At 45.4% G+C, this 16,567-nt stretch overlaps 5 protein-coding genes across 8 annotated transcripts in view; 2 read left to right on the forward strand and 3 right to left on the reverse strand.

The window, feature by feature from the left end:
* LOC134033479 (complement component C6-like) overlaps window positions 1-16,567 on the reverse strand; it is a 130,308-nt gene that overhangs the window by 75,652 nt on the left and 38,089 nt on the right. The window lies entirely within an intron of this gene.
* nim1kb (NIM1 serine/threonine protein kinase) lies at window positions 271-2,672 on the reverse strand. Its single transcript, XM_062477910.1, has 3 exons — window positions 2,380-2,672; window positions 1,943-2,211; window positions 271-1,636 (listed from the first exon to the last, which is right to left on the reverse strand). Exons 1-3 carry the CDS (start codon window positions 2,669-2,671, stop codon window positions 884-886), a joined length of 1,314 nt encoding a protein of 437 aa, XP_062333894.1. The 5' UTR covers window position 2,672; the 3' UTR covers window positions 271-883.
* LOC134033688 (coiled-coil domain-containing protein 152-like) lies at window positions 2,709-7,979 on the reverse strand. Of its 4 annotated transcripts, XR_009932152.1 has the most exons (11): window positions 7,851-7,979; window positions 7,633-7,738; window positions 7,257-7,325; window positions 6,964-7,028; window positions 6,647-6,782; window positions 6,058-6,185; window positions 5,422-5,517; window positions 4,167-5,001; window positions 3,758-3,842; window positions 3,082-3,255; window positions 2,709-3,036 (listed from the first exon to the last, which is right to left on the reverse strand). XR_009932152.1 is itself a non-coding variant. In XM_062477958.1 (8 exons), the coding sequence occupies exons 1-8, from the start codon at window positions 7,917-7,919 to the stop codon at window positions 4,876-4,878; spliced, it is 795 nt and encodes a 264-aa protein (XP_062333942.1). In that variant the 5' UTR covers window positions 7,920-7,979; the 3' UTR covers window positions 4,006-4,875. The 4 variants fall into 4 exon arrangements, 1 of the variants encoding a protein (XP_062333942.1); XR_009932150.1 differs by having other exon boundaries at window positions 3,082-3,842; XR_009932151.1 differs by lacking the exon at window positions 2,709-3,036 and having other exon boundaries at window positions 3,058-3,842.
* LOC134033934 (histidine-rich glycoprotein-like) overlaps window positions 10,471-16,567 on the forward strand; it is an 80,178-nt gene continuing 74,081 nt past the window's right edge. The window contains exons 1-3 of the mRNA XM_062478220.1: window positions 10,471-10,480; window positions 11,120-11,459; window positions 11,639-13,413. Coding sequence (XP_062334204.1) covers window positions 10,471-10,480; window positions 11,120-11,459; window positions 11,639-12,821 — 1,533 coding nt within the window. The 3' untranslated portion in view covers window positions 12,822-13,413. The remainder of the gene's footprint in view (window positions 10,481-11,119; window positions 11,460-11,638; window positions 13,414-16,567) is intronic.
* Window positions 14,228-15,297, forward strand: LOC134033935 (soluble scavenger receptor cysteine-rich domain-containing protein SSC5D-like). Its single transcript, XM_062478221.1, has 3 exons — window positions 14,228-14,319; window positions 14,603-14,947; window positions 15,047-15,297. Exons 1-3 carry the CDS (start codon window positions 14,241-14,243, stop codon window positions 15,295-15,297), a joined length of 675 nt encoding a protein of 224 aa, XP_062334205.1. The 5' UTR covers window positions 14,228-14,240.

Raw genomic sequence — 16,567 nt, forward strand, 5'->3', positions numbered from 1 at the left:
TAGCCACGCTGCACCATCTGCCGCTTTCTGCAGGTGGGGGTCGGACGGGGAGGAGCTGAGTGGAGTGGCCTGTAATTTGGGCCTATAGGGGAGGGATGGTCTTGGGGGTTGGGGAGGGCCTGGCTGTCATGTGGTACTGCGCCAGCTGCTGTGGTCTATTGTTTACATAGAGTCCGGCAGAGATTGCATGGCGGAGCAAGTACTTTCCATATAGGATTCGTAGAACGGCAGTGTCCAAACAACTTTTCACGTACACTTGCAAACTGGATACAGGGTTTCATCAAACATCACGTCAAATCATTCGCGATTGGTTTAGATCACTTTATTTGTAATAGTGTGTAGCCTATTTTGCAAGTCCACTTGTATAAAACTAACTACGGTGAACAAATGTATAACACTGTGCAAAACGTTTGCAAAACTCTTTTCTTAATAGAAAAAGTAGGAATGTAACAGTCGAGGTTTGAAGCAAAGAAACAGATGGTGTTATACTCAATGTGCCAAATCAGGATCAAAAATTACATGTTAAGATGTCTACTTTCAGTTTTGATTCTGAATAAAACAAGCACTCACTTTCATATTTCTGGTCTCAAGTCTTCACAGGCACTTTTCACACCTTTAAGTTCTACAAACATTTGATATTCCATATTAAAGATGTACATTTATCTTGAACATGTAAACTATATTCAAGATAAATAGGCTACAGCAATACTCTTTTGTTGTCTGTGAGCCAACAATTTGTCATAACATTATCCCAAGACCCCCTGAATTATTTCAGAGACCTACAAATCCTGAAGCTATAAAGTGCGATCAAGAAAGGTTTTGACATTTTTTGAAAACAGAACTTTCTCAAGGAAAGCACACAGGTTCGTAAACAACAGGCCTCTCAGGAGAGGACACAGAACTTGGAGGTGTGTCTGAGCCCCCGGTAGGCCCTTAGCCCCTCCCTCCGATGGTCCCTGACCACACCCCTGACCACGGGCAACGTCTCGGAGCCCCGCCTCTTCTGGGCGTTGTGGAGAAGGATCCGGTAGATCCCGGTGATTGGGCTTCGGCAGCCCCGCGTCTGATTGTTACGTATGTGCTCTAGGGTGACCCCCAGTTCCTCCATGATAACCTTTACCTCCTCCTCCTCCTCCTCCAGCTCCTCCTCCTCCTCCAGGAGGCGCAGAGGGCTGGGCGGCACTGGAGGCACCACCGACCACGGAAACTCCACCGGCAGCAGCCAATCACAGCCCAGCATCTGATCCACCGCGTAGCGGTCCTGGGGCAAGGGTTTCATTATTCCCTTGATAAGGCGCTGGCACGGGCCGGGCACCCAGGGCGGGATGGTGAAGGCTCCTGCCAGGATGCTGAGGCGCAGCTTGCCAATGGTCTCGGCCTTGAAGGGCATGGAGCCGGTGACCATGAAGTAGAGCAGGACGCCCATGGCCCAGATGTCCACCAGGGGGCCTTTGTAGTTCTCGTCCTTGAAGAGCTCCGGGGCGGCGTAGGGTGGGGAGCCGCAGAAGGTGTCCAGGGAGACGTTGTGGTTGGAGACGTGCGTACTGAAGCCAAAGTCGGCCACCTTTATACAGGAGCTGCAGGTGAACAGGACATTCTCTGCCTTCAGGTCTCGGTGGATGATGTTGTTTTCGTGCTGCAAGTGCAGAAATATGGGAAACTTTAGCCACATGTAAACATTATTTAGGTACACATACTGGTTGTGCTTTATTTTGTGTTGTTAGAGGCTATTTATTATAGTTTATAATCATACAGTAATTGTGATGACCCTTGTTTTGCATAATTTAAACCTGCGGAAACTAGCTTAATGTGTCATGTGCAATTCAAGACAATTGATCTAGTATTACCGTATAGAATAGGTTGAGTTGCCTTGCATGATAAAGTTTAGTCAAAAAAACATAATCGGACCCTGATCAAATACATTCCCCGACTCAATCCTTACCATGTGTTTGATGGCAGACAGGATCTGCCCAAAGGCGATCTTGCTCTGGTTGTCGGACATCTTTCCCTCGTTGCTGATGCGCGTGTGGAGATCCCCCCCGCCGGCGAACTCCAGGACCAGGTAGAGACGGCTGTGTGTCTCCATCACCTCGTACAGCCTCAACACGTTGGGGTGCTGCAGGCTCTCCATGCTGCTGATCTCCCTGGCCATCAGCCTGTTGGCCTGGACGTCCAGGCGGGTCTTCTCCAGCACCTTGATGGCCACCTTGTCTAGAATGGAGGAGGGAGAGGGAGGAGAGAGGACAGGGAGAGGAGAGAGAGGGAGTTTCAGCTTTTTGTGTTTTGTTGTAACTCCGTTCACCCTGACTTCCTCCTTCCTCTCAACCTCCCCTCCTATCACCTGCTCCTCCCACCCTTCCCTCCCTCTCTCCCCCTCACCTTTGGTGAGCGCGTGGCAGGCCAGTTTGACGCGGGAAAACGATCCACAGCCGATCTCCCCGTGCAGCTTGTAGAAGCCCACCCTGCGGCCCGTCACCAGCTCCTTCGTCGTCTTCTCGTCGCTGCACATCCTCTTGGTGAGAAGCTCCAGCGGGGTGAGCCTGGGGCCGGCAGCGGCCCCCTGCCCGGCCTTCTCTTCCTTCTCCAGCCCAGACACAGAGCTGTCGTCCAGGCTGTAGATGCTGGGGCGTGGTGCCTTGGCCACCGTCACCTGGTAATCGCCCCGTGGCATCGTCTACCACCTGCCGGCGACTGATGATGTAATCGGGAACGGTCTGCGAACTGTACACAATACACATCGTGAGCGCATGCGGCCACTTGGTCAACAGAACACTATTTAAGATCTCAACACATGAGATCTTACAAAAACAAAGGCATATCTTCTCAACAAGATCTCAATGGAACAATAATGAATCAAATCATAGATACATAGACACAGGTTCAATAGTTTAAAGCTGAACTCCTCAAGCATTTTACGATTCTTTTGACTATATTTTTAAGGTCAAGAGGACTGTAAGATGAATACATGTTGCAGTACTTACCCATTACGTTTAAGTTATGGGTCAGTTCTTCCATCATGACTATTCGTTTCCGAGTCTCTTTGCCTGTGATGCCATGGTAACGATCTGGGGGGAGACGGACAAAGACCTCCTCAATCCCCACCGGAGGCCGTCCCACCCACACCTAACTCCATTGGATTCAAAAGGCTCCGGTTGTCCCGGATAGTGGCGTCGGTGTGTCTGTGGCGCGAGCCAGTCGGACTCTTTGTGAGAAGCTGGGCTCCCTCGGTGAGCTGTCTGGTAAAGTCTGCCTGGCCTGTGGTGAAGGAGGTGTGGAGATCTGACTGCAAGCAAGACACACACTGAGACGTTCCTCCCTCCTCTGCCTCTCTCTCTGTCGTCATCCTCCCCTCCATCCACCTCCAACCCCCCTGAACTGAGAACACAGTGGTGTCATGTCCTCTAATCCATTTATTTTTGTGTGTCCCAATCCCTTCAAGTTACTAGTCGGATGTCTAGGAAATGGTTCCACATCAAAACCAATGTTTGGTCGTGAATCAAACAGATTTCTCTCCTTATGTTTGGCTCTGTAGTCATGGTTACAGACCAGTTAGTCAGCATTCTCTGTATCTGAACAAGCGGTTCTTTCGTGCAAGGGAGGATTGACTTTTTGACTGACTGAAAGCTCGGGATCATGTTACGCAACAGGTTTAAGTGGATGAGATTAGCTGTGGCCCTTCGTCAGTATGGCACACCACAGATGAAGAGATTACAGTTAACTATGGAAATCCCTGGAAGAGCGTTCTCACTCTGCAAACTTAAGCCTTCAGGTGAGAGGTCCTTGTGAGATGGAGTGGGTGGGATTGGAAGGTCGCTGTCTGCAGAAACGTGATGTCACACATACTGTGCATGCAAAGTCACACAATGTTACTTACATGTGTATGCAAAGTCAAACAATGTAATGCACACAAATGCAAAGTCACACAATGCAATTCACACAATGCAATTCACACACATGCAAAGTCACACAATGCAATTCAAAGACATGCACAAACTCAACACTCACATGCAAAGTCACTTAATCACGGGACACATTTGACAATGGCCTGTGATGAGCAGCCATCAAGGAAACAGACAACAGTCAGAGAACCTTCTTAATAGGGTCGTTAACAGCAGCCGCTAATAGACAGTGAAGCCCTGATTTAATTCCAAGAAAGGGCAGCCTACCAGGGACATGACGCAGTGTGTGTCCTCTCCCTGCTTCTCCTCTCCCCATGTGGTCTTCATCCAGCGTGCAGGGACCAAGAGTCCATGCTGATTGGATTAAAGGCTTGGTGCTGTCTCAGCGCCTGTGTTTACATGTGTGTGGGGCTCATGCATGCTTGTTCATATAGGCCCTTTCTGGACACCTGGATATATCTGTTCTAATATCTATCAATTTCTTTATCAATCTGATCTAAATCTTTCTGCACTTTGTATCTGTGATGCTGTTGTACCGCTGTCTGGAAAGAGACTGCACCCAACATTTAAAATGTTGCTGCATTGTACTATTGTAGTTTGAGATGATAGATCAGAGCTATGCACTTCTGATCATGTATGTATGTATCCATCTATCTATCTAATAGCTCCTCTCTGTCACCTGTATAAACTACACCTTGACCTTAACCTTGACCATGTCCTTTTTCCCAGCACAGCCCCATCTGTGATTCCTGTTCCTTTCAACAGACAGTTCTGCTGGAATCTATTTACGCAGGAATGAAATCAGGACACAATAAAAACCAACTTCTAGAACATGCTCTAATGAATTAAGACAAACAGAACCGCAGTGAATGTTGCCTGTGTGCAATGGGAACACCTTCAGCGTCAAAAGGCCAACTTCAGCTAAATAGTTTGCAGATGTCTGGCTGGTGAGAAGCTTGGTGAGAGTGAAGGACCACTAGGTCTTCTTCCTCTTCAGACGTGAGTCGCACAGTCCGCTGGCATGCTGCTGTTCCAATTCCTTGATTCTTTGACGTAGGGACTCAATCTCCCTGTTCTTCTCCTCCTGCAGGAAATGCAGCTTCTGCCGACACAAACACACAGCTAATCCACAGTGTCTCACATGCACTCAGACAAGTAATACAGCAAGAAAACAAAGAGATCAAAAAGTAGGGCACACGCGCCACGGAAATCCCCTTGTTTTGTTTTTTTACGTGCAATGCTTCCCTGCCACCTCTCATTTACATTCTACTTTGATTCATTTAGTCAACTTTAAAAAAGTAGTCCAAAGTGACATACAAAAAGCGCATATGGAAAGTACTGCAACTAAAAAAAAAGAAAAAAAGAAGGATCGACACTTCTGGTCTGAAATGATCTGGATGGACTGTAAACCCACTGATGTGGACAGGTGATGCGACAGGTAGAGAGGGTGAGGTGGTGGGGGTGTATGGCTGGGGGGCGAGGAGGTGGAGGCAGTGAGGCGGCATCTCTGGTGCCTCCTTACCCGTTTGAAGATGTTCTGTGCTTGGAGGCTGGAGCCCCGTGGAGGCTGCTGGCTCCTCTCAGACGTGCTCTGAACACGGGCCATCTCAGCTCCAAACTATCAGCACAGATTCAGCTGTCAGTCAAACCTATACGCTCACTCAGACACAGTAAGGTACAGGCTTATCCCCATGCATCACAGTGCTAATACTGATATATACATGCTAATATTAATGCAACAGGGATCAGTGGTTTCATAGATCAGGGCCTAAGGAATTGGTATCAATCGACAAATATCCTTACGCATACTTCCTTCCTTGTGAAATTTCACTCATGACAATCTTTGAGATTGTAGCAAGTTGCGTTTATATGTCCATTTATACACACACACAGAAATACCCTGTCTGTTTTACATTTACATTTAGTCATTTAGCAGACGCTCTTATCCAGAGCGACTTACAGTAAGTACAGGGACATTCCCCCTGAGGCAAGTAGGGTGAAGTGCCTTGCCCAGGGACACAACCTAATTTTCCACAGCCGGGAATCGAACTGGCAACCTTCAGATTACTAGCCCGATTCCCTAACCGCTCAGCCACCTGACTCCCTGACACTGTTTTACTGTAAACGTGTCCTGCTCAGCTCAGTCTGCAGGGCTTACCTCCATTTGCAGTTTGAGCATTTCACTCTGCCTTTCTCGCTCCTTGTCCCGGAGTCTCTGCCTCATGTCCTCAACCTCACCCTCCTTCCTTCCCAGAAGCTCTCTCACCTCTGCCTCTTTAGCCTCCACTGTCCACCACAACAATAAGGTTTAACACTGCAGCCCAACTCAAATATAAGTGTGTTTTTCATACATCTGCAATCAATTATATCTATCAATAGATACTGCACTTATTTATAGGTCACGTTTTTAAAACAGCTCGCGTCGGCCATTTAATGTGTTTCACTGTATGTCAGACAGAGGGAGAATGTCCCTGTACTTACTGTAAGTCGCTCTGGATAAGAGCGTCTGCTAAATGACTAAATGTGGTGTCATACATTTACATTTACATTTAGTCATTTAGCAGACGCTCTTATCCAGAGCGACTTACAGTAAGTACAGGGACATTCCCCCCGAGGCAAGTAGGGTGAAATGCCTTGCCCAAGGACACAACGTCATTTGGTTGGCATAGCCGGGAATCGAACTAGCAACCTTCTGATTACTAGCCCGATTCCCTCACCACTCAGCCATCTGATTCCCAGGTGCTCACGTTTGCTGCGTGTCTCACAGCGAACCCTCTCCGCCTCGCTCCCGCACTGCTGTCGCACAGTCTCCAGCTCCCTCTGGTGAGCTTCTGCCACGACTCCCCTCTCAGCCACCAGGCTCCTCACCTCAGCCTCCCGCTCCTGTTCCCCAACACAGCCACCAGGGGGGGTCATTTCAACTCCCCATTTCCAACGAGCGTGCACATTTACAGTCGATAAAAGCCCCAGTAGCCATGTAAAACAACGACAACAAAAGGAACCGCACTAAATAAGGGTGCGACACGAAACCAAGACATGCAGCCCATCCATCTGCTGTCCTCACCTCCACTATCCTCTCATGCTGTCTGTTCAGGGCTGCCAGCCTGCTTTTTAGCTTTTCGTTCTCCACTGCAAGAAAATAATTTTAATGTCCCACTTGAGCAGGACTCCAATAAACCCCACAATATGAGGGATACTTCAATCACGCTGTGTAAGACAGACTCGATCACACCAAGTCTTTGAAACCGATATGCAAATCAACAACTAAAACTCATAGTCCTATTGGTTACAGAGTGGGGGGGAAAAGGAGTGCTACTCAAACTTTTGAAGGAAGGAAGGAGGGAAGGTGAGCACTACCTCTGAGGTCACACTGCTGCTGTACAGTCTGCTGGAGTCCCCTGACTGTGTTCAGCATCCCATCTCTCTCTGAAACAGTAACATATCATAACCATAATATTTAATAGGCCTACATATATATGGGTCCCTGCATTCTTGGGTCTGAAAGTTGATGTCAAAAAGAAGAAACTAAATGTTTGTTTTTGTTGTACATGCAACAAATTATCAATTGAGAGACACATAGGCCTACGTTTCCTTAAATACTGTACGCCTACTACTTTCAGAAGAATGAACTCTGACATTAACCTACCAAAAAAAACAGGGTTGTGCAAATTAACGTTACGTGTTGCATTAACAAATAGCCTACCTGTTAAACCCACCTCATCAGACCACTCACCTTCAATCAAAAACATTTCTTTGGTCAATGCGAATTTCAGAACTCTATCGGCCTCGTCCAGTTTAATCTCTAGGATGTTGTTCCTACCCTTGAGATCTGTAATTGTCTATCAAACAAACAAAAAAATCAAGAAAGGATTAATTCAGGTAGCTAGGCTAAACTCACTAGGCTCAGCTGTGAATGAATAGCGTTAGCTAAATTAATTTTACCAACCCTACCTGTTCAAGTTGGGTGAAATTGTCGATAAGCTTGTCAAGATTGACGGATGTACATTTGTTAATCTCCATTATAACGGTTCATAAAATACAAAAACGTATCTACAATTAAGTTTGTGATTAGCATTACAACTAGGTTAGTCAACAGCAGTATTTTAAGTCGTAACGGCGGGAAGGCATGCGCGAGTCACTTGTCAATTGTCGCACGTGAAAGTGGGGCAAGCACCAAGACATCAAAGACCAAATCATCTAACGTTAATAAACTATTGCTAACTACCAGCAACTACCTCGAAGAATATACATTATTTATTATTATTATAGCCATCACAAAAACCTGTTGGGGGGGGGGGGGGGGGGGGATACAATACTCAGTGTCTTTCCAGGATCAGGTCTGATTCTAGGAACTTTGGAAATATGAGAGCATGTGTGTCATTTACAGTTCAGACAAGAAACCAATCTCCATGGGCAGGTGAAACCAATCGTGTCTGGATTCACAAAGTTGTATGATTACATTGCTGTGTATTTTCTGAAACTAAATAAAGACCTAAACCTGTGTTAATATAATTTGAAATATGTTAACCTCTTGATTTATATATCTCGAATGAAAGGAAAGTAGGAAACCCATAATAAACCCATAAAAATGTAATCCATTGCATTCTAGAATGTTGCAATGAACAATGCAACAAAAGCAATGAATGGGAATCTAATCTTGCCACAAGAGCTGACCTGTCACACTATGTACTCCTAAAGACCTGAGATATTGTTTCCTAGTTGTCAGGTTTTCAGGTAGTACTACCAAGACCATGGCCTCCATGTCTGCTTTGTGACACAAAGCTACAAAGCATCTTATTCAGCAGGCTTGTCACCTACCCCACTTACCCCATCCATGCCAACAAGGACTTGAAAAAAGGCATCCCAAACAATGAGCCTGATAAAGTAAAACTATTGTTTTGTAAAAAATAAAAAGACATAATCTTGCAGCACAGCAGAATGTGAAATAGGCTTCCGTGTTGTGAATACTATTTATAACCTTGCTTGTGTCTAACATGGGCAAAATAATTAAGTAATAACTTGAAGATGTTTGGAGTGTTCTGTGAAAGTCAAGTCTTTTTAAGTGGATTTGTGCAACACTAACGAGAAATCGGAAGAATTGAGTCAGACCGAAGATTTTGTGATTTTTTGTGACGCTGTAATAAAAAATTGAATTGTAATGCACTACTAAAATGGCTTTTGGTATATTTGATGAGTTTATATCCATATCAGTTGTTTTTCAAAAAGACTTAGCTTTTCATGGTTCATATGTTTGCCTTGAACTTACCATCTCCCTTATTGGAACTGAAATGAAGCAGAACTCTCAACTTCCCATTGAGATTGGCTTCCTGTCTGAACTGTTTAAATGACGCACATGCTCTCAGATTTCCAAAGTTCCTAGAATCAGACCTGATCCTGGAAAGACCTGAAGGGTGTGTGTGTTTATTGTCCCCATCAGACAGAGGACTACGTAAACTGATAGCATAAGGTGCATAATGATATGAAAAAGAACATACTCAGCTTTCTTCACTTGGATTCTGGTACAGTGCATGTAAGTACCACAGTATGTTTACATTCCCTTCAAATGTATTTACTGCAATTACTTGAATGTGTTGGTAACACTGTATTAATTTACAAGTATGTGTTTCATTAGCAATGTTTGGCTATACTTGGTTGGCTTACATGGTTCTGATGTGGCTGTATTCTGAAATACAAAACATAAAAGAAAATGTCAGGAACTACATTCTGAGTTTAACATCAAACTAGCACATATTAGCTGTGTCCTCATGATTTACTGAACTGCAAATCTGGGGAAGGCAACAGGTGCACCAAGTGATTCCTTTGAACCTCCCATACACTTGAGGCTGAATTACCAAGAAGTTACAGGGGACCATAGTTGCTTGACTCAACTTTGCCTGCTGTGAGAGAAATATATACACCAAAGAGGAAGTATTTTAGAAACCAACTTCGTATACGCTCATTACCTGGTTTGAATGGCTGGCAAACCTTTTAACAGATGAAATATATATATATTTTTTCCATTTCATATTTCAATGTTGTCATTTGTCAGAGAGACAGGAAATCAAAGGGAAAGAGAGGTGGGAAGGCATTCAGAGTTTCATTTACATAACATTTACATTTATGCATTTAGCAGACGCTTTTATCCAAAGCGACTTCCAAGAGAGAGCTTTACAAAAGAGCATAGGTACCTGATCATAACAACGAGATAGCCCCAAACATTGCGAGCAGCCAAAACATGAAGCATACATTGTGGAAAACCAAATAAGTGCCAAAGGGAAGAACCATAAGAGCATGCAGTTAAACAAGTTACAATTGAACAACATGAAACTCCCCACAAGAGTGCAAGAGTGTACCTGTAGAAAAAACAATCAACAGTAAAATATTTCACAGCGAGTACAATAATTTGAAACCGTTACAACTAACCAACAAGAGCAACAAGTCTCTCAATACGAGTCATTGTGATCCTGGAGGAAACTAACATCAGTTCCAGCCAAGCATTCCTAAGTGCCGTTGTACTCCCAGAACAAGTGCGTGCGAGTTAGGGTTAATCATATTAACTGTCGTTATTACCATGATGCCCGGTAAGATTAATAATATTCATGAAGTATTTCTCAATGCTCTTCAGGTTTATGTCTGATCTGAATGATGAGGAACATAATGATGTCAGAGGGTCTGATGTTTCTGCTGTTCATGCTGGCTCTTGCTAATCATGCAGTCCGTCCTAACGCTAGAGGTAAGATTCTTTCAATATATCTTTTTTAAATGTGCCCCCGGTAAACATGTTGTGTCAGCTAATGAGGCCCTATTTCCGTTGAGAATATTTAAGAGGTTGTTGTTTTTTCTAGAAGGCTGACTGGTTGCTCTGATATGAGCTCCCTCTGAGAGTTGTTTAGGAACACAGACAGCTCGGTGCCAGTGGAATGTCAATGACAAATTTTGGACAGGCACACTACTTCCCAGCCAATTATGTTACAATAATCCTTTTCAAACCAATCAATATCAGCGAGGCGGGCCTTCCTTCTTGGCTTAGTTCGTAAAACCACTCTCAATCTTCCTTGAACTGGGGTATTGGGAGTGCAGTTTCTCATATTAGAATTTATTTTACGGTATAATGTTACCTATTGCAGCTTTAAGTGTTTATTCCGTTTTTTATACACGCAGCTGTTTTCAAGTTGTCTTGTTTACCTCTTTTTCCTGTTTGGTCACCACCCGACTGGTAGCTCCAGGAGAAGTTGGCGAGGATGGAGAGGTGCGTCTGGCTGCGGGGCCCAACCCCTGCTCTGGCAGAGTGGAGTTGTTCTACCAGAGCCGGTGGGGGACGGTGTGTGATGACCTCTGGGATCTGCAAGATGCCCAGGTGGTGTGTAGACAGCTGGGCTGTGGCCCTGCCCTGTCAGCCCCCAGCAGTGCCAGCTTTGGCCAGGGCAGCGGGCCCATCTGGCTGGACGATGTCAGGTGCTCAGGGTCAGAGGCCACCCTGGCAGCGTGCCCCCACCTGCCCTTCGGCTCCCACAACTGTAATCATGGTAAAGATGCCGGAGTAGTCTGTGACGGTAAGCTGTATTCTTGCAGTTATTTCTTGACATGGACTAAATGTAGCACACATAATTGTATTTTTATTTCATAATTTATTATTTTCCCTGCATTCATTAAAATCAATCATTTATACATGCATTCATTTGATTATTTATTATTTCAATTATCATTTATTCACCCATTGGTTCATTTCTTTTTCTAAGGGGTTTCCAATTTCAAAGCTATTGCTCCCACTACAACTACAACCACCACCCCTCCTACCACAACCACCACCTCCAGACCCACCACAACCACCACCCCTCCTACCAGAAACACCCTCTCCATACTCATCACAAACACCGCCCCTCCTACCACAACAACCACCTCCAGATCCACCACCCCTACTACCACAACCACCACCTCCAGACCCACTACAACCACCACCCCTACTACCACAACCACCACCTCCAGACCCACTACAACCACCACCCCTACTACCACAACCACCACCTCCAGACCCACTACAACCACCACCCCTACTACCACAACCACCACCTCCAGACCCACTACAACCACCACCCCTACTACCACAACCACCACCTCCAGACCCACTACAACCACCACCCCTACTACCACAACCACCACCTCCAGACCCACTACAACCACCACCCCTACTACCACAACCACCACCTCCAGACCCACTACAACCACCACCCCTACTACCACAACCACCACCTCCAGACCCACTACAACCACCACCCCTACTACCACAACCACCACCTCCAGACCCACTACAACCACCACCCCTACTACCACAACCACCACCTCCAGACCCACTACAACCACCACCCCTACTACCACAACCACCACCTCCAGACCCACTACAACCACCACCCCTACTACCACAACCACCACCTCCAGACCCACTACAACCACCACCCCTACTACCACAACCACCACCTCCAGACCCACTACAACCACCACCCCTACTACCACAACCACCACCTCCAGACCCACTACAACCACCACCCCTACTACCACAACCACCACCTCCAGACCCACTACAACCACCACCCCTACTACCACAACCACCACCTCCAGACCCACTACAACCACCACCCCTACTACCACAACCACCACCTCCAGACCCACTACAACCACCACCCCTACTACCACAACCACCACCTCCAGACCCACTACAACCACCACCCCTCCTACCACAACAACCACCTCCAGATCCACCACATCCACCACCCCTCTTCCTTCAACAACCACCACCCCCAGACTTACCACCCCTCCTACCACAACTACCACCCCTCTTCCTACAACAACCACCCGATCCCGGCCAAATCCGGGCCTGTGAGGTCCCTACGGCTCGTAGTCTGGTCCAGTGGAGAGGTGACCTAAACCCCTCAGCACGTCGTCCATCCCTTTCCCCCGAACATTAAATAAATGCCCCTCTGGACTAACCAGCCTCACTCAACGAGGCTGGTTAGCCCAGCTGGTTAGCCCAGCTGGTTAGCCCAGCTGGTTAGCTCAGCTGGTTAGCCCAGAGGGTCAACCTCTGTGTTCCACTAGCCATAGTCGTTACTGTTACTATCCTAAAACAATACACTAATACGTCCCTTTTGTAAGCCATCTAGACTTCATAATTGTAAAATGAAGTGAAGTAGAACTTTATATAATGCATAACTATTCATCAATCCATGTTCAGCTTTAGTAAACATGGTGTTAAAAACAATGCTTGCTGTCTAGTTTTATCTAATGAATGATTAATATTCCCCCAAAAAATTGTTGGTATATAGACAAGAGTGAAATTATGTATTTTTATACCACACTCAAAAATTATATAAACCATATCAGCTTTGCTACTATGACCTGGTTTGTTTTTATGATATGATATCTGATCACTGAACTAGTTTGGCCATCATATATTTTAATTCAGGTACAACTTAAAGGACGTCTAAAGAACTCTAAAGATTAATAATAATAAAAATCTGTACACTTTTACTGCACTGTTGTTGTGTTGGTCTGCTTTATTTCAAACATCATGCATTCACTACAAGGCATAGGCCTACTCGTGCCATTTTCCAGTTCAAAATTTGGTTCCTGTTCCCAGATGTTGTGTTTATCTTTTTGCTTGCTTACTATGAATAGACTGAATGGAAGCTCGCATTTACTAACAGGCTTTTCACACTGCACATTCTTAGCCCAGAGCCAAAATAACAAAACAAGCATCAATTACAAGAGTATATTTTATTATAAACAAAGGATTATATTGCTGACATTTATTTGGCTTTTTAGCATTAGGACTCGTGGTGTAAACGTAGTAAAGTGTCTAATTACTTGCACCTGTATCCTGTTAAGTGCCTGTGTGAGGTTTTAAGTTTGCTCGTTTGTCGTAGTTTGTTTCAGCTGTGTCTAGTTTGGTCTTGTGTGTATTTATGAGTCCTCCACTCCATGGTCAGTTGTCGTTGGCTACTTGTCTTGTCGTCATACACGTAAGTAGTCTTTTTGTGTTCCAGAGTTTTTTGACAATTAATACTTTTGGTTGTATTCATGGTTGTTTTGATCCTGTCCCGCCTGCCTTACCCTACGTTTGGGTCCATCCACCAAAAACTCTGAACACATCGTAATAATTCGCTCTGTGATAACTATGATTTATCGCTCTGGATAAGAGCGTCTGCTAAATGACAATGTAATTCATAGTCTGGGTTGCTTTGTGTGTGGGGTTAATCTTATTAAATGAAGTTGATACTCGGCAATCTGTCCATAAAATGTGTGCATTTTCTCAATGCACACAGGGGTTTTTTCCTGACCTGAATAATGTGGAACTTAATTATGTCAAGTCTGCTGTTGCTGCTGTCCATGCAGGCTCTTGATCATGCAAGTTATGCTTTGGAAGGTAAGATTTTCAGTAAAGAATTGGTGTACTCCAATAATTGTATAATCTGAGGCCCCCTAAGTACAGATGGCTGTGCCAGTGTCATGTAAACGGTCAACTACTTCCCAACCACCAATAATCCTGTCGCCATCGGTGAGGCATTTCTCCTTGGCTTGGTTTTTAAAACTACTGTAAAAGCTTTCTCTAGCTGGTAGAAAGCGCAGATGTTTGGGGGGGCAGTAAACTTTTCAGTATTGTTTTCTTTACACTGCTACTGTAGTCGGTTGTTTTACTTCCTGTTTAGTCACCACCACACCAACTCCAGGAGAAGTTGGCGAGGATGGATATGTGCGTCTGGCTGCGGGGCCCAACCCCTGCTCTGGCAGAGTGGAGTTGTTCTACCAGAGCCGGTGGGGGACGGTGTGTGATGACCTCTGGGATCTGCAAGATGCCCAGGTGGTGTGTAGACAGCTGGGCTGTGGCCCTGCCCTGTCAGCCCCCAGCAGTGCCAGCTTTGGCCAGGGCAGCGGGCCCATCTGGCTGGACGATGTCAGGTGCTCAGGGTCAGAGGCCACCCTGGCAGCGTGCCCCCACCTGCCCTTCGGCTCCCACAACTGTCTTCACATTGAAGATGCTGGAGTCGTTTGTGGTGTGAAGTGTTCTTGCAGTTATTAACTCTGGCATTCCAAGCCATTTCTACGTATTCAGTCATGGTTTATAATTTAATACATTTACTTATTTTTCTAAGGAAACTTTGCTCCAACTACGTCCAGCCCACCAACCACCTCCAGACCCGCTACGTCCAGCCCACCAACCACCTCCAGACCCGCTACGTCCAGCCCACCAACCACCTCCAGACCCGCTACGTCCAGCCCACCAACCACCTCCAGACCCGCTACGTCCAGCCCACCAACCACCTCCAGACCCGCTACGTCCACCCCACCAACCACCTCAGGAAATGCTACGTTCACCTCAGAAAATGCTACGTCCACCACCTGAACCCTCGGCACGTGCCGTCTATCCCTTTCCCCTAAACATGAAATAAACAACCCTTGGCAAATATTTATTTGAGTTTCAGTCTTATCATTGGGTGGCTTCATTCCAATTGTTATCTGAGAAATATAGGTACCAAAACCACAGATGTCATCACCAGCTGCATCACAGGCACTGTCCCCTGACTAAGCATTCCATCTCCTTCTGAAACAATAACAACCATAATATTTAAAATGGCTCCTTAACCCTCGTGCTGCCTTCGGGTCACATGACCCAAAGGTTCATAACGAACCATCGTGTTTACCCAATACAAAAACAAATTAAAATAATTTTCTTTTAACCTTTGCAATGTGGGGGGTCTGAGACAGCCCAACGGTTAAAAGAAAATGCTTCACTTTGTCTTTGTATGCGGTAAATCTGTCGCAATACGACGGTGGGTCACAATGACTGATGGGTCAGAATGACCCGAAGATAACACAAGGGTTAAACTATTGAAGATCGGGTCTGAGGCTGCGGTGATGAGAATTACGACTTCTATTAAATTTGTTGCAAATGACCAGTAGAGGGAGACACACTTCTAGTATGTGGGTACAACTTTCAGGAAACCCACTGACAAGGCCCCCCCCTTAAATGGGTTGTGCAAATAACCTGTTCAAACATAACTATCAAATGTGATCAAAGTACTGATTTGTTGAAATGGTAAACAGGGCCTCCAATATGCAAAAATTACTGGTACCTATACTTGAAACCCTCAGGTGACTTGTCTCTTGAGTAGGCTGGGTGAATTTCCAAACTGAAGTCTCGTCCGGTTAGTCATTCCAATGCTCCTTCCCTTGAGCTCAAAGTTTCTATAAAATATGATTGAACAAAGCATGAATTCTAGTGAATCTCAGCCCAGCTGTGCCTGACGAGCGTTATATAGTTAAGTTTACCCCACATGAGTTTACCCCACATTCAGTCACTCCCCTCCGGCAGAAGGCTGCAGTCCATCAGGACCAATACCTCACGCCACAAAAAGTTTCTTCCCTTCCGCTGTTGGCCTCTTCAACAAGGCCAAGGGACCACACTGACTCTAATGACTTCTTGCTTAAAACACACTGCTTTGCACTGCATTACAAAATGGTATCTTGTACATTTGTATTTTTTGTAATATTTGTATTTTTGTATTTTTATATTGTAATTTACGGCAACTTATATTTTATTTTATTGTATATTTAATTCTATTCTAATCCCACTTAGTACTGCTAGTTTATGTACCCTTAGTATAGATAGTCCA

Source organism: Osmerus eperlanus, chromosome 14 (genome assembly GCF_963692335.1).
Source record: "Osmerus eperlanus chromosome 14, fOsmEpe2.1, whole genome shotgun sequence".
Classification (NCBI taxonomy): Eukaryota; Metazoa; Chordata; class Actinopteri; order Osmeriformes; family Osmeridae; genus Osmerus; species Osmerus eperlanus.

Coding starts and splice junctions, on each gene's coding strand:
- LOC134033935 (XM_062478221.1), top strand. CDS start 14,241: ATGTGGAACTTAATTATGTCAAGTCTGCTGTTGCTGCTGTCCATGCAG. Junction 14,320..14,602: donor TGCAAGTTATGCTTTGGAAG/GTAAGATTTTCA, acceptor CTTCCTGTTTAG/TCACCACCACACCAACTCCA. Junction 14,948..15,046: donor AGATGCTGGAGTCGTTTGTG/GTGTGAAGTGTT, acceptor TATTTTTCTAAG/GAAACTTTGCTCCAACTACG.
- nim1kb (XM_062477910.1), bottom strand. CDS start 2,671: ATGCCACGGGGCGATTACCAGGTGACGGTGGCCAAGGCACCACGCCCC. Junction 2,212..2,379: donor CTGCCACGCGCTCACCAAAG/GTGAGGGGGAGA, acceptor CCTCCATTCTAG/ACAAGGTGGCCATCAAGGTG. Junction 1,637..1,942: donor TGTCTGCCATCAAACACATG/GTAAGGATTGAG, acceptor CTGCACTTGCAG/CACGAAAACAACATCATCCA.
- LOC134033688 (XM_062477958.1), bottom strand. CDS start 7,919: ATGGAGATTAACAAATGTACATCCGTCAATCTTGACAAGCTTATCGAC. Junction 7,029..7,256: donor GCAGCAGTGTGACCTCAGAG/GTAGTGCTCACC, acceptor ATTTTCTTGCAG/TGGAGAACGAAAAGCTAAAA. Junction 6,783..6,963: donor AGCATGAGAGGATAGTGGAG/GTGAGGACAGCA, acceptor GTTGGGGAACAG/GAGCGGGAGGCTGAGGTGAG.